This window comes from Myotis myotis, unplaced genomic scaffold (genome assembly GCF_014108235.1).
Source record: "Myotis myotis isolate mMyoMyo1 unplaced genomic scaffold, mMyoMyo1.p scaffold_m19_p_3, whole genome shotgun sequence".
Taxonomy (NCBI): domain Eukaryota; kingdom Metazoa; phylum Chordata; class Mammalia; order Chiroptera; family Vespertilionidae; genus Myotis; species Myotis myotis.
In genome coordinates, this window is record NW_023416335.1 from 187,058,679 (window position 1) to 187,080,443 (window position 21,765).

Consider the following 21,765-nt stretch of genomic DNA (forward strand, 5'->3'; position numbering starts at 1 on the left):
ATAACCTCTACAGATATGCATCCTAACCTACAGATTTACAAGAAACTATGAGCTTGGAGAAGGGGGTGGGGAAACTCAGAACCAAATCATCCATGTGCTGGTTCACTTACAGATACAGCTGCTGTATTCCATAGGAAAGAAGTTCCCAAAAGTCACTCTAAGATCTAGTTCTCAGGGAGTCAGAGAGAGGCACTAAGGGGGGGAGGGAGTCTCAAACAAATAAAAATGCCTGCACACCGAAGTTCCAAAATATACAAATTGAATACTAAGAAAAAGTCAACAATAATATCATGAATACACTCCACATTAATTTCATAGAACATTTTTACAAAGACTTTAGGTCCCAAAGGATATTTTCAAACATATAAAGGAAAGTGTTTGACCACCCACAGACTTCCATTAAACAAAGAATAAAATTTTACTTTAAAAATTAAAAATTAGCCCTAACCGGTTTGGCTCAGTGGATAGAATGTCAGCCTGCGGACTCAAAGGTCCCAGGTTCGATTCCGGTCAAGGGCATGTACCTTGGTTGCAGGCACATCCCCAGTAGGGAGCGTGCAGGAGGCAGCTGATCGATATTTCTCTCTCATCAATGTTTCTAATTCTCTATCCCTCTCCCTTCCTCTCTGTAAAAAATCAATAAAAATATTTTTAAAAAATAAAAATAAAAATCATCATTCTCCCCTTGAATAAATAAATAAATAAAAATTAAAAATTAAATGGACATGAGACACTGGGGGGTAGGGGAGGCCAGGGGAGTGTCAAGGGCGGGGGAAAAAATGGAGACATATGTAATACTCTTTGTAATACTTTAAGCAATAAAAAAAAAATAAAATTAAATTTTAAAAAATCAGCTAAAAAAAAAAAATTAAAAATTAGAGCCCCAACTGGGTGGCTCAGTTGGTTGGAGCACCCTCCAGTATACCAAAAAGATTGCGGGTTCAATTCCTGGACAGGGCACATAGGTTGTAGCTTCAGTCCCTGGTTGGGGTGCGTATGGGAGGCAACCATGCTTCTCTCTTTCTCTTCCACCCTCCCTCCCTCACTTTCTTTCACTCAAATCAATAAAAACATATCCTTGGGTGAGAAGTTTTAAAAAGTTAAAAATTAGAAAACAATTTAAATAGAAATACATTTTTTAACTAAAAGAAGCAAACCTAAATCTTTGAACAATATGATGGGGGATGTCAATAGGCAGTTAAAGCTTGCTAAAATATGCATTATGTTTGGAGGAGGAGAGAAATATGAAATTCACTTAGACTTTATAAGGAAATGAATAGTTATAAGTGGTTTTTAAAATTTCAATGACTACTGAAAGAACAGAAATACCTTTTATGGCTTCTAAATCAATAGAAGTTAAGAAAAAGATAATGAAAATATTATCTAAGCAAAGAAAATAAAAGGTGGGGGGGTAAACAAAAGGATGGTAAATGGAAAACAGAAAAGATTGTAGAAATAAATCCAAATACACAAAAATTACAGTAAATGTTAATGGATTATTTTCATCAATTAAAAAGTGTTTAATTGTAAGATGTTGTTAGGGGGACCAGCTTGCAACTAGCAAATAAATAAATTCTGGAAATCTAATGCACAGCATAGCGATTATAGTCAACAACACTGTTTTATAAACATCAAAGTTGCTAAAAGTCTATATTTTAATTGTTCTCACTACAAAAAAAGAAATGATAATTATGTGACCTGATAGAGGTATTGGCTAACACCACAGTGGTAATCATATTATAATATACTAGAGGCCTGGTGCACGAAAATTCATGCACTGGGGGGGGGGGGGGGGCGGTCCCTCAGCCCAGCTTGCCCCCTCTCACAGTTCGGGAGCCCTCAGTGGATGTTCTACTGATGGCTTAAGCCCAGTCCTGGTGGGGAGTGGGCCTAAGCTGCAGTCTGGCCTCCCTGTGCAGGAGGTGACCAGCCAATCAGAAGGCAACGCCCCCATCACACTGCTGCTACTACCACTGCTGGCCACAGCGGCTGCCTGAGCCTCGGCCTGGCCCTCGCAGCAGCAGCCGCTGTGGCTTTGTCTGGAAGTCAGGAAGACGTCCAGTCTAACTAGCATATTACCCTTTTATTAGTATAGATAAGTGGATGGAATCAACATGTTGTATACCTTAAACTTATAAAATGTTACATGTCAATTGTATCTCAATAAAAATGTTTAAACATATGAGACATTTAACTTTTTTAAAGTAATTTTTAAAATAAGGAATATCAAATATCCAATAATCCTGTGGTGAATGGAAATTAAAACAACAAGAAACCATTTAAAACCCACTAAATTGTTGAAAATGAGATCTGACCATATCAAATGTTGGTGAGGCTGTGGAGCAAGGGGAAGTCTAACATGTAGCTGGTGGGAATGCCAATCGGTACAGTCACTGTGGAGAACAACTTGGCAATATCTAGTCACTGTAGATACTTAGAATATTTGCCCCAGCAATTCTACTTTTATATATTATACAACCTAGAAGAACATCCAAGTGTGTAAAAAGAGACATTTTACAGCAATATTTTATGATACATTATGATAGTGAAAAATTAAAAACCAGTTAAATATCCGTCAGGGGTATGTATACAGGAATTGTTATAGTAGTCATACCATGGAATACTACCAGCAGATGAAAAGAATAAATTTAAGCTGCAGGTGACAACATAGATATTTCTTTAAAAATGCAATATTGAGAGAAATAAGTTAAAGTGATAGATAATATGATCTTATTTATACTTTGTTCTGAACCATGATAAACAATACTATACATTGTTTTTGGATACATCTATATGTGGTGATGGTATAAAAACATGATGGTATAATAAATCACTGACTCAGGATTGTAGTCACCTCCAGGGAGAAGGGAGAGTAATTAGCATCAGGAAGGTGTGCACAGTAACTTTAAGTCTATCTAAAGTTTATTTCTTTTTAAAAGTATATGGAGCAATAAATTTAATAAAAAATAAATGAAAATAAAAAGTAAGTTATATAATGAAAATGCAGTAAATATGGCAAAATAGAGTGATTTAATAAAGTTATATAATGGATACTTGAGTGTTATATTCTATGTTTTTCTATATGTTGGCAATATTTCCCAATTTTAAACTGTGTGTTTGATTTATTAAAAAAAATATTAGAGGTTTGCAATAAGGGACATCCTAGTTAGCTAAAAGGTTGGGTCATTGATTATGATGGGGAAACCCAAGAAGAAAAATAGGAATGTAACCATTTTGATCTTTCGTTTCAGGCACATATATGACCACTTCATAAACCTCTACCCACAGCTGATTAAGAAACCTTCCATCGTGGATAAAGTGCAGGAGTTCATGAAGTATGTATAACAGCTTTTCTCTTCTCATTGTTATGAGGCTGCAAGATGTGGATGTGTCATTTCAAACAGTGATTTTTCCTTCGTCAGTTTATTTTTCTGTCTCTGAGGCGGGACTCTGCAGTTGTTCTTGTAGTGAGGTAATTACCTTTTAGTAATAGCATGAAAACTGGTTGCAGACAACATGCCCTGTAATTTGAGCCCTTTTGGAGGTCAGGTTGACTATCACGTTGTCGATTGCTGGCACAGCTGGGGAGGACACCATCAGTGAAAGGAGGCAAAATCAAATCCCTGGATGTTTCCCTCCCTGGGAGGCCCCTCTCTTTCCTGCAGGGATTCCTCCTCCTCCCTCTGTAAGGTGTTTCCTTTTTACCAGCCAGTTGACTAATCTGAGCTGGAGTGTTAGCTCATATCTAAAGTCTTAATTCTTAACGTTCTCTGAGAATATTTCCACTTAAGTAAAATTTTCTGAAGGCTAATAATTCTCAATATTCAGAAAATTTATATGTTTGTGGGATGACAGGCTATGAAATTAATTTGGGGATAGAAGAGCTCTAATTTTGGCCGTCCAAATTATACACTAAGGAACATCTTCATCGCCTGCTGAAGTCCTACAGAGCATCAGTTAAAAAGCACTGGGCTAGATCCCATGAAGTAATAACATTGTATTCTAAAAAATTGATCTAGAAGTAACTTAAACAAATCAGAAATGACTTCCAGTATACAGTTATGTTAAATCACCCCCTATGAAGTGCAGAGAACTACTAGTAAAAGAGGAGAGACACAATGAAAGCACTATGAAAAACAAGGCTTTTTCTTTTTTTTTTCTTTCTTTCTTCTTCTTCTTCTTCTTTTTTTTTTTTTTTTGCTAAGCATGCCAGGACAGAGGCATTGAGGCAGTTACTGGCAACAATTGAAATAGAATGAAGCAGAAACTATGAAATGATCTGAATGAAAAATAAACGTATGCAAATGATTCAGCCCTTAGGAGTTTTTATTTTTTCCTGTTGTTTAACTTTATCTCTTGTATACACCAAAGTAAAGTGAACTTATCCTTACTGATTTAATGAGGTGTTATGATTTTATATGAATGAGTTTGTACTGTCTATCCTTGACTTTCTTAGGTCTCAGTATCACAGATAGATAACATTACACCTGTGTTTTGGTTCCTGATAGAGCTTTGAGGGAGCTCTAAAGAAAGAGTCATAGTTCTAGGAGGAATTAAAAATCATTTCAGATTTTCCCTGATAGTCTTTCAAAGACTATCAGGAATGTTATAAGATCCAGGGTTTAAATTATACTATCATAATTATCTGAATATATTATCTCTAAATGCCTGGGTTCAACTTAGCTTTTGATGAGCAACCATAGAGACCTAGTACGAATCTAATTTGTCTTTCAGGAAGCAAGATCAGTGGACACAGAATAACATCAAATCTTATCAGGATGACCCATTTTGGAGACATACAGGCTATGTAATGGCACAAATGGATGGGCTGTATCTAGGAGCAATGAAGAAGGCTATATTAAAAGGGGAAAAGGTAAGATTTTTAAGAAGCTATTTTATTAAAGATATATGAAAAGTGTAAGGAAACAAAAAACACCCAACCAGAAGAGCAAAAAGAAAAAAGAATCCAAAAATATGAAGATAGTGTAAGGAGCCTCTGGACAACTTCAAGCATACCAACATTCACATTATGGGAGTGCCAGAAGAAGGGAGAGAGCAAGATATTGAAAACCTATTTGAAGAAATAATGACAGAAAACTTCCCCTTCCTGGTGAAAGAAATAGACTTACAAGTCCAGAAAGTACAGAGAACCCCAAACAAAAGGAATCCAAAGAGGCCCACACCTAGACACATCATAATTTAAATTCCAAAGGTTAAAGACAAAGAGAGAATCTTAAAAGCAGTAAGAGAAAAGTGGTTAGTTTTCTACAAGGGAGTTCCCATAAGACTGTCAGCTGATTTCTCAACAGAAATTTTGCAGGCCTAAAGGGATTGGCAAGAAATATTCAAAGTGATGAAAAGCAAGGACCTACAACCAAAATTACTCTACCCAGCAAAGCTCTCATTTAGAATTGTGGGTCAGATAAAGTGCTTCCCACACAAGGAAAAACTAAAGGAGTTCATAACCAGTATTACATGAAATGTTGAAAGGTATTCTTTAAGAAGAGGAAGAGAAAGAAGAAAAGGAGGAGGAGGAAGAAGAGGAGGAGGAGGAGGAGGGGGAGAAGGAAGAAGAAGAAATATGAACAATAAAATGACAACAAATACATATCTAACAATTTAATCCAAAAAGCAAAATACAAGGAACCTAATGAACAAAATAAACTAATGAATAAAATAGAATCAGAGGCATGGAAACATGGAATAGACTGATGAATCTCAGCTGGAAAAGGGGCAGGGGGAGATTAACCAAAGATCTTATATACATACTACAGGCCTGGTGCACAAAAATTTGTGCACTTGGTGGGGGGGGTGGTCCCTCAGCCCGGCCTGTGCCCTCTCACAGTCTGGGACCCCTCAGGGGATGACCACCTGCTGGCTTAGGCCTGCTCCCCGGGGGATAGGGCCTAAGCTGGCAATCAGACATCCCTCTGGCAGCCCGGCAGCCCTCGAGGGATGTCCACTTGCCAGCGGGGAGCAGACCTAAGCTGCAGTCGGACATCCTTAGTGCTGCTGAGGAGGCCAGAGAGGCTCCCACCACCACCGCTGTGCTGGCAGCCATCAGCCTGGCTTGTGGCTGAGCAGAGCTCCCCCATGTGGGAGTGCACTGACCACCAGAGGGCAGCTCCCGCATTGAGCGTCTGCACCCTGGTGGTCAGTGTGTGTCATAGTGACCAGTCATTCCCAGTCTTTCTGCTGTTAGGGTCAGTTTGCATATTACCCTTTTACTATATAGGATAGAGGCCTGGTGCACAGGTAGGGGCTGGCTGGTTTGCCCTGAAGGGTGTGCCAGATCAGGGTGGGGGTCCTGCTGGGGTACCTGGCCAGCCTGGGTGAGTGGCTGATGTCTGTTTTCAGGCTGGCCACACCCCCTTTATGGTGGGGGTCCCCACTGGGGTGCCTGGCCAGTCTGGGTGAGGGACTGAGGGCCGTTTTCAGGCTGGCCGGCGACTGAAGCTCCAAGCTCTCCTTTTTTTCTTTTTTCTTTTTTATTCTGGGATTTATTTACCTTCTATCAATTGAAACTTTGTTGCCATCACTGGAGCTGAGAGCTGGGCTCCTGCTCGCTCCAGCTCTGAGGCCACGGCCTGCTGAAAGCAGGTATCTGGGGTTTGTTTAGCTTCTATAATTGAAACTTTGTTGCTTTTGGAGCTCAGGCTCAGAGCCGGGCCGCGGCAGGCGGGGAACCTTGGCTTCCTCCATCACTGGAGCAAGCAAGCCTCCTGCTCGTTTCAGCTGCGTGGCTGCCGGCTGCCATCTTGGTTGGGTTAATTTGAATATCTCGCTGATTAGCCAATAGGAGGTGTAGCGAAGGTATGGTCAATTACCATGTTTGTGTATTTCCTATGTACAAAAACAATAGGGTGTTGAAGACCTGGAGCAGGGCAGGAACTGGGTGGAGGGAAGCAATGGTGGTCGGAGGGGGGCGGGGGGGACATCTGTAATACTCTCAACAATATTTTTTAATTTAAATTCTTTATTGTTTAAAGTATTACATAAGTCTCCTTTTCCTCCCGCTGACCTCTCCCAGGCCGCCCCCACCCCCAAACAATAAAGATTTTTTTTAAAAATCAGTGAAGACCCTATAATTTTTAAAGTTAAATAATTAGATTGGGACTTTTTGTTTTTTGTTTAAAATGTCTTTTATGTTTGTCCTCCCACCACCTGTTCCTGAAAACCAGTTTGTATGTAGATGCCCAGCCCTGGGCTACTCTGGTGGATTGAATCCTGCTGGAGGAATGCTGTCTAGTTAGCACAAAGTTCATGTTCAAGTCTGATCATTGCTTGAGGGTTAATGCTGTCAAGTCAGTTCTATGTTAAACACAGAATCAAAAGCATCTTAGTTGACTGTTTTTACTGTAAAGCAGTGATTCTCAGCTAGGGGCGATTTCCCTCCAGAGAGTATTGGGCAATGCCTGGAGACAGTTTTGGTTGTCAGAACTAGGAGGTGCTATTGATGTGTAGTGGCTAGAGGCCAGGGATGCTGTTAAACATCCTACAATGCACAGTCCCCCCCCCCCCCACTCCTGCCCCAGAAAGAATTATTATCACTAGTGCCAAGACTGAAAAAGCCTAGAGAGGCATGCTGTCTTGGGAGAATCTCCCCAGACTGTGGATATTAAGACATGCTAAAATACCTCATAAGCTATAACGTTGAGAAAATCATCATTTATAATAAAATCTAGTGCACCTGTTACATTAGAGACCCTTCACAAAGGAATGATTTAATGGGTCCCTAATGAGAGAAACAATAGAAAATAACACCTGTTACAAATCAGTGTTAAGAGCGCACTCTGTCTTTTCCCAGCCCATGACCCTGTTTCAGATTCAGTTCCTGAATGCTGTTGGAGATCTGTTGGATCTGATTCCCTCATTCTCTCACACAAAAAACTCCAGCCTGGATGTTTTTAAGAGATGGGACCAGGGACACTGCTCTGCTCTTATCAAGGTGAGACACACAACAGCCTTTCTCTTTTTCCTGGTTCTGGTCCACACAGACTTTTTCCGTATGACACCCAAGTATGTCAACATCTCATCACTGCTAGGGCTGTAGTTATAGATCAGCTCATGGGTTCCTCTATTGTGGACTTTAAGAACTAGAAGGAACTGATGGAGGGAATTGGCTGTACATGATGTTACCTCTCTTTCTTCCACCATTCTTCCCATGCTGTATGTACATGCCATTCCCACTTTCCAGAATCTTCCATTTAGCATGCTAGCTCAGAGTCTTTTTGTGCACATTAAAGGTTAATTTCCGGTAATAAATATAGCAATAGACACCTGAATTGACATATCCTGTACACTTGTGTCACTTGTAATCAGTTATCAATATATATATCTCCCTGTACACTTACTGTATAGCAGTGGTTCTCAACCTTCCTAATGCTGCGACCCTTTAATACAGTTCCTCATGTTGTGGTGACCCCCAACCATAAAATTATTTTCGTTGCTACTTCATAACTGTAATTTTGCTACTGTTATGAATCGTAATGGAAATATCTGATATGCAGGATGTATATAGGCAACCCCTGTGAAAGGGTTGTTCGACCCCCAAAGGGGTTGCGACCCACAGGTTGAGAACCGCTGCTGTATAGGATGGTGTCAATTTGTGTCACAGTTGTGTTAATCATTTATGACAAATATCTGTATGTTACTTGTAGTCAGCTATCTATATCATTCACTATGATTCTGACTATAGGTTCTTCCTGGATTTGAGAACATCTATTTTGCTCACTCAAGCTGGTACACATATGCAGCCATGCTCAGGATATATAAACACTGGGACTTCAACATCAAAGATAAAGACACCAGCAGTAGTCGCCTCTCTTTCAGCAGTTACCCAGGTAAATAAATTTAGAGGGACATCTGAGTACTATTTCAGGATGAAACCCTGGTGATTCAAAGTAACTGGAATGGGAGAAGTGGTTAGTGGTTAATAAACATTAATGAAATTTAATTTTCAGAATGCTTTTTGAAGAAATATGGCTTTAATGCTTTTTTAATAGAATAGCATAGGCTAGCCGGTGTGGATCAGTGGTTGAGTGTCAATTCATGAACTGGGAGATAGAGGTTTGATTCCCAGTCAGGGCACGTGCCTGGATTGTGGGCTCAATCCCCAGTAGTGGGCATGCAGGAGGCAGCCGATCAAGGATTCTCTCTCATTATTGATGTTTCTGTCTGTCTCTTCCTCTCTGAAATCAATAAAAAAAATATTTTAAAAAAATAAAAATAGAATGGCATAAACTTAGTTAATAGAGTTGACAAAAATTACTTCAACAAATGCAACTGAGTTATTTATTACGTACAAGGCTCTTTCTATGCTCTGCTGTGGAAGCAAAGATGAGCAAGACAGATTCTGCTCCCCATATCTCCTTGAGGATCTGTCTCTGCTTCTCTTATTCATAGCAGTATGCACAGCACCTAACCTAGTGTGTGCACCCTTAGTACTTAATACATTTTTGTTGAATGAATGTGTAAGCTTATAAATGTGACACTGACAAGATAAATACAATACAGATAAGACTAATATTATTACTGGAAAGGAGGCCAACTGCTCAGCTCCCACTGACTGTTGTCACCAGCAATGTGAAGATCAGTGTTTCCAGATCCTCCAACTTCTCAAGAAAAAAACAAAACCCACTATTTGATCCCAAGAAAGTACATCTGCTAGCTGGAATTGCCCCCTCAATTGCAGATTTGCAACCTCTTCAGGAAACATCATGAGCAAAGGCAAGGGGGAAATTCTTACCAAACACCTGAGAGTCTAAGGAGGACATGATTTGGGCACTTTTGACCTTTAATTACATATCTGTAACTTGTAGGGTAGTTATACCAACCACCTGTCATATCTATTTATTGCTCGTTATGACTTTCTATGTGCTCCTGTTGTCCTAGCCAGAATACTTGCGGGATAATTACCCAGTAAGAATTGCCAGAAGAGCACTCCCAAAATTGTACTCCAGCACAGAGGAATAGAACAACAGTAATCCTTTGCAATACATTCATCAATATTACAAAAGGATTTACTGTCCCCAGCACACCCAGACTTATCTAAGCCTATCTCATGCTCCGTGTACACCAGAACCCCAACTGACTCCATGCAAATAGAGGTGGTTCGGCCAAGGAAATGCATTACTATAATAACCCCATCTTAATCTAGAAAGGACTTAAGTGATTCAGTAGCTTCATAGGCTCAGTCTTTTTAAATCTGTTTCCTTTTACCCTTGGGGAAATTGTTTCACCTAAAGATGCTAACATGAAATGTCCTGTGGAAGTCAAAAGCATACCAAAAGTACACTAGGTGCTGATAACCTCCACAGTGCTCTTAAGCCTGGCCAGTGAATTTCCAGCTGCCTTCCCCCTCCAGCTCCCTGAGACCAGGCAGGCTAGAAGTACTGGGGCATCCTGGCTGCAGCCAGTGTGTCATGTGTACCTAATTTAGGAAGCACCTTTCCAGAAATTTTCTAAATATCTTTCTAGTACCTAAGACCAGCCAGCATGGTAATGCCATCCAAGTGGGGCCAAGCTCAGACAGGCCCCCATGTGGGTCCTAGTCTCTGTATCTTTCATTTGGGGGAGCTTTTCCCCTCTACCCACACCCACAGGCAAGTTCAACAAGATGCCATGAGGACTATGAGGGGGTCCTGGTGAGTAGATCCTTTCTGCTGGCCCTCAGAGTGTAATTTTTATATCATTGAGCTGACAGAATGTTGGTAACATGTTGAGTTTGGGTGAGTCTCACGTCAGACACAGCATGTGTTCTGGGCTCTTAGCTACCTGAGGTCATGCTTACCCTTGTGCTTCAGCATGTGTTCTCATTGCAGTGCCACCTTCCTCCTACTGCACCCAAGGGCAGCAGGGGAAGTGACTATTGATTTTCACTTTGTGTGCTCCACTGCTGTCGCCTCATCCCGCTGCAGTCCTCTGGGGAGAGCTGGGCCGGGCCCCTGCCAGGGCTTTGAGCACCTTGCTCTACAGCACAAATGGGCCTTTCAACAGATCTCATGCCTTTAGTTAATGAGGTGGCCTCCCACTGTCACAGGCCAGTCTTAACCTGCTTGGATATTCCTTGTGCGAGTGGAACTGCTCTTCTGGCTCTGCCCACAGGCTCTCACCTAATTGTGCCCACTGGTGGGGGTGTGTGAAAGGTGGAGGTGTGTAAAGAGATCACAGAGTAGGAATGCAAGGGTTATGGTTGAAAGAGGCAAGAGCAGAGAGTTGGAAAATATGCTGATCTATGTTTATGCTATAAAATTCTGAATTTAACTTTAATGACCATAAATCATTCACATTTCTCTTATCATTCTGTGTAAGACTTGAATTTGTGGTCATTATTAACAAATCACAGTAAAGACCTTTGAGACAGTCATAACAGCCAGTATTCAGAGGTGGCACCATTGATATTGCAGAGTCATTAAGTAAATGGTGACAGGGAACTGCAGAGGCAAAGAAATCTATGTTGTTTCAGTACAAGTAGGTTACAGAGTCGTGGCTTTGTGAGCAATAACAGTATTGCTACCTTTTTCTCATGGTGGGAGATATAATAGATAATATAGAGAGGTGATACTTGGACACTATAAAGACTCTTTACGTGCACTGATTGGACAAATACATTTTCTCTACCATTAATAAATCACTATATCTTACCTAGGCCCATGAATTTTAGAATATATTTCTTAATGTAATTGTTTACAAAGGCAGGGGTCCTGAAAGACATACTTGCCTGAGGTTCTGAAAACTCTAAGGAAGGTGGCCCTGGATAACGTTGTTCTAGAAGTTTTCCATCCCTCACAAGGGTTTTGAATTAGCAAGGGCTATTTTACCTAACAACTGATAAGGCTAAGGAAGATAAAAGCCCCACACTAACCCTACCCCCAGGAACACCATCCACAGTGTTGAAGGAAGTAAGAGATGGAGAGGAATCCCGTAGGGAATGACAGCCACTGAAAAGGTAGCCAGTACCACTGTATGAAGACCTCAGCACAAAGGTCTACTGATTTCCACTACATGCAGTCCTTCAACAATATTCAAAGAAAATCAGTGTCACTAATACCGAGTCTTCCAATCCATGAATATAGTATCTCTACTTATGTAGATCTTCTTTTATCTGAACAATGTTTTATAGTTTTCAGTATGTGGGTCTTACATACTTTTAATTCATTTGAATCCTAAATAATTTTTGATGCTCCTGTAATCAGAATTGAATTTTTTACTTCCTATTTCAATTGTTCATTGCTTATATATATATGCATTTGTTATCTATTGCTACATAACAAGTCACCCCAAAAAATTAGTGGCTTGAAAAGACAATGATCATTTAGTATCTCATAGTTTCTGTGGATCAGGAATTTAGATAGGGCACAGTGAGGATGGCATGTCTCTACTTCACTATATCTGGGGCCCCTTGGAAGACTCACAGACTGAGGGGCTGAACTCTCTATAACTTAACTGAAGCTGGAAGATACATTTCCAAGGTGACTCACATGGTTGACAAAGTGTGCTGACAAATTGGTTCCCACCACTTGGGCCTCTCCACAGGACTGCTTGAGTATTCCCATGCCAAGGTGCCTGGCTTTCCCCAGATCAAGTGATCCAAAAGAACAGAGCAGAAACAGCAATGCCTATTATGACCTAGTCTCAAAAGTCATATACTGTTACTTCCACCACATTCTATTCATTAGAAGCACATTATTATGACCAACCCACAGTCAAAAAATTTGTGGAAAGATAAAAATCACCACAGTATAGAAATAAGATTTGTTTGGTACATTTACTATTTATCCTGAGAACTTTCTAAATTTATATATCAGTTCTAATAGCTTTTCTATAGATTTATTGGGATTTTTCTATATTCATAATCATGCCATCTTTGCATAAAAGGTAGTATCACTTCTTCCTTCCCTTATATGTCCTTGATTTCTTGCATAATTGCACTGGACAAGATCTCCAGAACAATGTAGACTAGTAGGGCATGATAATCCTTTCCTAGTTCCTGATCTTAAGAGAAAAATATTCAGTCTTTCATCATTAAGTATGTTTGTTGTAGGATTTTTGTAGATACCCTTTATAAGGTTAAGAATATCCCTTCTGAAAAAAAAAAAAAGAATATCCCTTCTGTTCCTATTTGCTAGCTTAATGTTTTTATTATGAATGAGTGTTTTGTGAAATTCTTTCTCTGCTTCTATTAAAGTGATCATATAATTTTTCTTATTAATATGATTAAAGTTTTTTTGGTTAAACTTAATGCTATTTTGTTAAGGATTTTTTCATCTATATTCATGAAAGGGATTGGTCTGTGGTTTTCTTGTAATAGTTTTGGTGTCAGGGTAATCTCGACCTTATAATCTGACTTTGGAATTAATTTTTCCTTCTATGATTTCTGAAAGAGTTTGTGTATGACTGGTAAATGTTTAATACAATTAATTGATTAAGCTACCTAGACATAGAGTTTTATTTATTGGGAAAGTTTTAAATTATTAATTCAATTTATTTTATTGCTATAGGACTATTCAGGTTTTCTAATTCTTCTTGAGTCAGTTTTGAAAATTTGTGTCAAGGAATTTGTCTTCTTCTTCTAAGTTATTTTTATTGTCAAAGTTATTTATAATATTTTTATTACCTTTTAATGTCTGCAGGGTCTGTAGTTATTTTATTTATTTATTTAATTGCATTTATTGGGTAACATTGGTTAATAAAATTATATAGGTTTCAGGTGTACAATATACATCATCTGTATATTGCATTGTATGTTCATCATCCCAAGTGGGAAAGAATTATATAGATGCTCCTCAACCTACTATTGGGGTACCTCCCAATAAATACATTGTAAATTGAAAATATTGTAAGTCAAAAATGCATTTAATATACCTAAACTACCAAACATCATAACTTAGCCTAATTTACCTTCAACTTGCTCAGAACACTTATTGATCTACTTCAAGTTTACTGATCCTTACTTCTGCCATCTCAAATTTACTATGGAATCCATCCAGTGAATTTTTTTTTTCAATTATTGTACTTTTCAGGTCTAGAATTTGCATTTTGTTCTTTCTTTAGTTTCCATTTCTCTGTTAATATTCCCTCTGATAACTTTTAATACCATATTTCCCTTTTCTGAACTGTTTTAAGTTGAAGTCTTTTTCTGCTAAATCCAATATCTAAGCCCACTTGAAGACAGTTTCTATTAATTTTTTTTAATGTGTAGGTCGTGTTGCCCTAGCGGCTAGGGCCTAGCCGGTTTGGCTCAGTGGGTCCGAGGTTCAATTCCAGTCAAGGGCATGTACTTCGGTTGCAGGCTTGATCCCCGGCCCCACTGTCAGGGCACATGCGGAAGCAACCAATTGATGTGTCTCTCTGTCTCTCCCCCTCCTTTCCACTATCTCTGAAAATCAATGGAAAAATATCTTCAGTTGAGGATTAAAAAACAAAGGAAGGAAGGAAGGAAGAAAGGAAGGAAGGAAGGAAGGAAGGAAGGAAGGAAGGAAGGAAGGAAGGAAGGAAGGAAGGAAGTGGGGGGAGGGAGGAAGGAAGGAAATGGGAAGAAAAAAGGAAAGGAAGGAGACAGGCAGGCAGTTCATGGATGACCCATCTGACATGAACATGGTGGGAACTGTAAGGGAGAAAGAGATGAGGGCTGCCTAAGACATCATCACCCCTATCACAACCTCATTGTTTTCTGTTTGTGCTGCTCTCCTTTCTATACCCTTGATTTTAAAACAAGAGGCTAAAATGTTCAGGAATTGTTATCAAGGCATTTGATATGGAGACCTATATGTTCAGCACAAAAGTTGGACATTGAAGCCAACCATTGTAATCACCCTGATTATAAATGGTATGAATAGGACGTAACTAATTTTATGGGAATTAGGCAGCACTCAAGTTTTAAATACATTACTATAAACTTGTTTGTGCTCACTTTTTACTAAAATTAAAAGAAAAAAAACCCTAATACTTTAGGCTTAGTTCTTTCTTATGTGCCTGGCACTGTGACTGACACTGTACTAAACAGTTGGTATATAATATGTCATTTAGTTTTCTTAAAACCTAATAAGGTATTGTATCTACATTTTTTAAACATATATATTTTTTTTATTGATTTCAGAGAGGAAGGGAGAGAGATAGAGAGATAGAAATATCAATAATGAGAAAGAACAATTGATTGGCTGCCTCCTGCATGTCCCCTACTTGGGGGGATCAAGCCCACAGCCCAGTCATGTGACCTTGGCCGGAATTGAACCTAGGACCCTCTAGTACACAGGCTGACACTCTATCCACTGAGCCAAACCAGCTATGGCTGTATCTACATTTTTAAAAATATGTTCTGATGTTTTAGAAAGGAAGGGAGAGGGATAGCGAGATAGAAACAATGATGAGAGAAAACATTGATTGGCTGCCTGCTGAACGCCCCTCACTGGGGATCGAGCCTGCAGTCAGGCATGTGCCCTGACTGGGAATTGAACTGGTGACCTCTTTGTGCATGGGTTTGTTATAAGCACCTCTCACCGACACCAGAGAGGTGTTACCGGACAGCCCCCTGAGTCAGTGGGAGAGGGCTGTTCCCAACCTCATTCCTTGTCTTCTCATATAAATGAATTTATGAGACCTTGACTGCGTTATGAAAAGTCAATTTATTAAAGTATGCACCTTTATTGAAAAAGCAAAGCAAGCAAACCTATACATCTGGCTTAATGAAGCACAGATGAGCTCTCAGCTAATCTAAAGAGCAAGTTGGGTGGGGGTCCAAGGTGTTGTATACCCTCCTATCTATAGGTCTCAAAATTCCTTTGCTGAATGTTTTGGTGCAGATTAATTCTCAAGGTTCTCCTTTTTACTTTGTTATGGCCTTCCCAGAATTTATGAGAAGCACCTGAAACTTTACCTTGCCAAGGCTTGAGACTGCTGGCTTCTCTGTTTAGGGAGTAAAACTGCCCTTTTTTCCTTTCCCCTTTCCCCCTCCTTTCTGCATTCTCTCTTTAGGGAGGTTATCTTTTAACCATTTGCTCTCCTGCCCTTGGCTGGGGACAATAATGACTCGCTAGTTACAAGCTGGCTGTAAATTGCCCACACTTTTTGGCCTTGTTTTAACTTTCCTGTCTCAGTTTCCCTACTCCTCCTGCCTTAGAATCCTATAACAGGTTGATGCTCAACCACTGAGAGACACTAGCCAGGCTACATTTTTCAAATAAAGAAGCAGGTTGCAAGAAGTTAAATAGCATGCTCAAAATCATACCACTCAGATTTGGGGACTGGGATTCAAAATAATATCTCTAACTATAAATATCCATTTCCCCACCCACCTCCAGAAATGGTTCCATTTGCATTTAAGTTAAATGATTAAAACTGAAAAAGCCATGAACTCAAAGGGCTACCTGTCACACCAGGTGGGTGGAGTGTTTGCGTGGGAACAAAAGCTGGAATCTATTCGAAGTGTTTTAATTGAGGATTCCAGTAATGATTATCTACATAAGGCTTAGGCTTCAAGCTTAATTATCTGTCAGAGAGGCTCTCTGGCATGCACTTAGTGTATTTCACGAGCATGCATGTGTTCCTACTTTGTATTACATCCAGGCACCTCATCACCTCCCCCACACAGATATACCCACCCCATAAACTTAAAATTTCCTGTGGAGCTTGCAAAAAATGCAGATTCCTAATGCCATTCATAGAAATCCTGTTCAGTTGATCTGGGCATTTGTATCAAGGACCCTAGGTGATTCTAACATACTGGGTCCAAGCCCATCCTTTTCGACTCTGGCAGCCCTCCTAGGCTGGGTAGCAAAGAGTTTGCTCAGCCTTTTCCTGTTAGAAGATAAAAGAATAGTCTCAAAGCCCCAAGATAATTTAGTGAAGATTCCTTCATAATCCATAATGTTATTACTTTCATAGTTATAAAACTGCCTATGTATGTTGTTAATATTTTAATGTACTATTACTTTTATTAATTTCACATTACTTATTTTATGTTAGATACTTTATTTTGTTTTTTAATATATTGTTATTGATTTCAGAGAGGAATGGAGAGGGAAAGAGAGAGAAACATCAATGATGAGAGAGAATCATTGACCAGCTGCCTCCTGTATTCCCCCAACTGGGACGGAGCCCACAACCCAGGCATTTGCCTTGACCGAGAATCGAAACACAGTTCACAGGTCAACATTCAGCCATCAAGCCATGCCTGCTGGGCTATGCTAGATATTTTGGACATAAAGCTGAAATATATACAATCTGTGAGTTAATACATGCCAAGCAAGATTCATGTCTTCCACCTTTAAAAAGTAGAACCAAGGGAGGAAAAGAAATAAAAGTAGAACCAGGGCACCTATTCCAAAGGATTATAGATAGATTTTATAGCACTTAATTTTCTACTTCCTTAAGTACCTTTTCTTTTGTTCTTTATGTCCTCTTTGTCACCATCCCAGGACACTAATGACTTCTACCAGGCCACACCTGCCTTGATCACTGTTCTCCACCTAGCTCAAGAAGCTTCCTCCCTTCTATCTTTCCAGAAATCCCACCTTATTTTCCTTACTTTTCTTGACTAACTGGTCATAAGGTGATTTTCTCCAACTCCACCCTATCTAAACATGCAACTCCCCATGACTCACTCTCTCCTGATTGCTTCTACTGCATTTGCTCCATCATGTGTAAGTGTCATCACCATTTACATGACTACGTATCTGCTCCCATCACATTTCTCAGATATATGGAAGAGTGCGAAAGGCAGAGATTTGGTCTTAGATTTATTTCTGATAATGCTGTTTATTCACTTTAAAATAGCAAATTTTTAAAAATAGCTCATCCTATATAATAAAGATGTAATATGCAAATGGTTGTTATGCCATGAAGCGTAAGGACCGACTGCATAACGACGGGATCACAGATCAGCAGGAGGGTGGGGCAGGGAGCTACAGGAGGGGGCAGGGCAGCAAGCCATGGTGGGGGGCGGGGGCAGAGGGAGCTACAGAAGGGAGGAGCAGCGGGCGGAGAGCTACAGAAGGGTGGCAGCAAGCTACTGGCTACAAGTGGGTGGCGGAGAGCTACAGGAGGGGATCGGGCAGCAAGCTATGAGGGGAGTGGGGAGAGGGAGGCAGGGGGAGCTACAGGAGGGCGGGACAGTGGGCAGAGAGGGCAGCAGCGAGCTACTGGCAAGCTACTGGCACACAGATTTTTGCGCAGGGCTACTAGTCTAAAAATAATAATAAAACATAAAAATAGCTCATCTAATCAATCTTTTGTGAAGATCAAATAATGGTATCCATTCTTCTAAAGCAAGGTATCTGGTGTGTGGTAGGCACACAGTAAATGTTAGTCACCACCATCTTCTTTTCTATAGTGATTTATCGAGCACCTACCATGTGTTAAATCCTTTACCTTTGGATCAGAAAAAGTAGGGAGCTTCATGCTATGGGAGAAATAGAAAATAGTAAACAAATAATATAAAGAGCCAGAGTCCGTAATGACCAAAGGCTCAACCTAACACCGGAAGTCAGTGCTGGGTTGCTGTGGCGACCTAGCACTGACTGCAGCCGGTGCTGGGGCAGTGACCCAGCACTGACTGCCGAGGGGGTTGCAGATTAGGCCCAGAGAGAGGCCGGCAGAGAAAGAGGCAGGGTCTGATGTGCAGCCTCAGTGGCAGCTGTTGATCAGCCATTGCCTCTCTCTTTCTCTCCCGGCTTCACTAGCAGCCATGCCTCTGTTTCTCTCGGGCCTAAGAGATAGGCCTGGAGATGCTGACTGGCATAGAAACCAACCACTCAGAACCAAATCTGGGTGAAGTGTGAGGAGCCAAAGGCAGCCTAGGAGGCGGAGCTTTTGACACTGACTGGCATAGAAACTGACCAATCAGAACCTAATCTGGGTGAACTACAAAGGGAAAACCTAAGATGGGGGAGTGAGGAGGGGTTTTAAGAGCAACAGCTGTTTTGTGTAAGGTGTAAGAAAGCAGTTCGATTTGTTAATGACCACTTTGGCAGTATAGTGCATATGGCTGCCTATCAGTCCAGATATAGGGATTATGTGTTTTTGTCTGCCAAGAGCATCTCCTCCTGCTGAAAAAGGTTTCCACTCTCCCCCATTTAAGCAATCCTATCCTATATAATCTATCTATACTAATAAAGGGGTAATATCTAATTAGACCGGGTCAACCGGCCATCTTCCGGATGTCCGACTTCCTTCTGGACAAAGCCATGGTGGTGGGGGCCGAGGCAGAGGCAGTTAGGAGCAATCAGGCCAGCAGGGGAGGGCAGTTGGGGGCAACCATGTCAGCAGGGTAGAGCAGTTGGGGGCGAGATCAGGCAGGGGAGGGCAGTTAGGGGTGATGAGGCAGGCAGAGACAGTTAGGGGTGATCAGGCTGGCAGGGGAGGGTAGTTAGGGGTGAAATCAGGCTGGCAGGAGAGGGTAGTTGGGGGTGAAATCAGGCCAGCAGGGAAGGGCAGTTGGAGGCAACCAGGCTGGCAGGGGAGGGCAGTTAGAGGCAATCAGGCAGGCAGGCAGAGACAGTTAGGGGAGATCAGGCCGGCAGGCAGGTGAGCGGTTAGGAGCCAGTGGTCCCAGATTGCGAGAGGGAAGTCTGACTGCCGGTTTAGGCCTGCTCCTCTCGGGCATCAGAAGGACATCCCCTGAGGGCTCCCGGACTGTGAAAGGGCACAGGCCAGGCTGAGAGAACCCCCTACCCCCAGTGCATGCACTGGGCCTCTAGTATAAGATAAAGTAGATAAAATAATTTATTACTTGCCAAAAACAAATTTCAATTTGGTGTGCATGATAAGAGAATGTTGATTAAATATAAGCCCACCTTCTATTGATTCCATATAAGCTTTAAGAGACCTATTCTTTCCTGTAGAGGAACCCCTGCAGGACATTTGGAGTCCACAGCACGGGTTTCCTGTGTTTGAATACATAATAGTATGAATCCTCCATTGACCACATTCCTACCGCAGGATTAAGCAGAAATGTCTTCAAGAAATACTTACTTGCCTGATTGATGTGGCTCAATGGTTGAGCATCAACCCATGAACCAGGAGGTCACATGGGTTTGATTCCCAGTCAGGGCACATACCTGGGTTTCAGGCTCGATCCCTAGTAGGGGAACTGCAGGAAACAGCCAATTGATTCTCTCTCATCAATAAAAACATTTAAAAATACTTACTTGATTGAGGAATAATCACTGGCAGGAGAAGCGGGAATTGATTGGTACCAGTTAGGATTTGGGCGAGAAGAGAAGCAAATAAATGCCATTCTGGAAGGTGGGAAGATGGGTCCATTACGGAGTTGATGAAATAAACAGCTGTAGGATTTCGTGTCCTGGGATAACAGGGCACCCACAGGCTTCCTTTTCATAGAGTGAGAAAGCAGAAGGTTTTCCTGCTACGTACAGCAATGTGAGAACAGGGGTTCTGTGGAGATGCAGAGGGAGCAGAGGTGGGCAGGAAGAGCAGTCTGTGCTTGCACCTTTTTAAAAAGCTCCTGAGAGCCCAGCCAGCGTGGCTCAGTGGTTGAGCATCGACCTATGAACCAGGAGGTCATGGTTCAATTCCCAGTTGGGGCACATGCCTGAGTTGCAGACTCAATCCCTAGTGTGGGGTGCGCAGGAGGCAGCTAGCTGATCAATGGTTCTCTCTCATCATTGATGTTTCCCTCTCTCTCCCTTCCTCTCTGAAATCAATTTTTAAATAAAAAGCCCCTGAGGGAATTCCATCTCTGGGCTGGAAACCGTTGCACAGTGCTTGGTTGGTGCTTTCCACAGGTCTGAGAAGTGATACTGCCTCTGTTCAGCAGTGGGTGCAAAGTTGTTACTTTTTCTTTTTTAAAAACAGGAAAGAACAGAGTTTTCCCAAGTGTCCCATCCCTCTGTGTTAAAGTCAAATGGCAGCAAGGCATTTTAAAGCAATGTCGTATAGTTGGATTACTATTACTCTATGTTAACTTTTTTTTTTTTTAAATATATTTCATTGATTTTCCACAGAGAGGAAGGGAGAGGGATAGAGAGTTAGAAACATTGATGAGAGAGAAACATGGATCAGCTGACTCCTGCACACCTCCTACTGGGGATGTGCCCGCAACTAAGGTACATGCCCTTGACCAGAATCGAACCTGGGACCCTTTAGTCCCTAGGCCAATGCCGTATCCACTGAGCCAAACCGGTTAGGGCTCTATGTTAACTATTGAAGGTTATAGCAAATAACCTTCAAAATTTTGTGGCTGGAAACAATATGTGAATATTACTGCGTTTGAGTCCACAGGATTGCTAAGTGATTCTTTCTAGAGAAGTAAACTGGCACATTCCCTGCATCCGTGGTTGGCTGTGGGTTGGTGGGCAGCTCTACTGTTCTTGGAGGAACTCTTGCACATTTGGGGTTGACTGGCTGGCTAGAGACTGGTCCTCCTCCGTGTGGTCTCTCATCCTGGAGACCAGGCAGACTGGGCTGTTTGCACAGCAGTAACAAGGTTACAATAGAGTGAGCGGAAGTGTGCAAGGTCTCGGAGGGCTAGCCTCAGGACTGGCACACTCTGTTAGATGAAGCAAGTTCCAAATCCAGCCCAGATTTAAGAGATGGGGAAACAGGCCCCTTGATGGGAGATGCTGCAAAGTCTCATTGCAGGGAATGTGGGCGAGAGGGAGCAGTGCAGAAATGCAGCACAGCTATTTTGTACAAGCATGAGTCATATCACTGACCCTGCGTTGTGCATTATTTACTTCTTTGGTCAACGCTGATGCTACCCTTTTGGAAAAAAGCAATGTGTTTTGGTCTTTGGAGCTCTGGAGC

General features: G+C 41.3%; 1 protein-coding gene across 2 annotated transcripts in view; it reads left to right on the plus strand.

Moving 5' to 3' along the window:
• PLBD1 (phospholipase B domain containing 1) overlaps positions 1 to 21,765 on the plus strand; it is a 58,266-nt gene that overhangs the window by 25,588 nt on the left and 10,913 nt on the right. For both annotated transcript variants that reach the window (XR_004965834.1, XM_036297764.1), the window contains exons 3-6: positions 3,252 to 3,335; positions 4,735 to 4,873; positions 7,808 to 7,948; positions 8,699 to 8,843. Coding sequence is in view for 1 of the 2 variants with exons in the window: in XM_036297764.1 (XP_036153657.1) it covers positions 3,252 to 3,335; positions 4,735 to 4,873; positions 7,808 to 7,948; positions 8,699 to 8,843 (509 nt within the window). In the remaining variant the exon portion in view is untranslated. The remainder of the gene's footprint in view (positions 1 to 3,251; positions 3,336 to 4,734; positions 4,874 to 7,807; positions 7,949 to 8,698; positions 8,844 to 21,765) is intronic.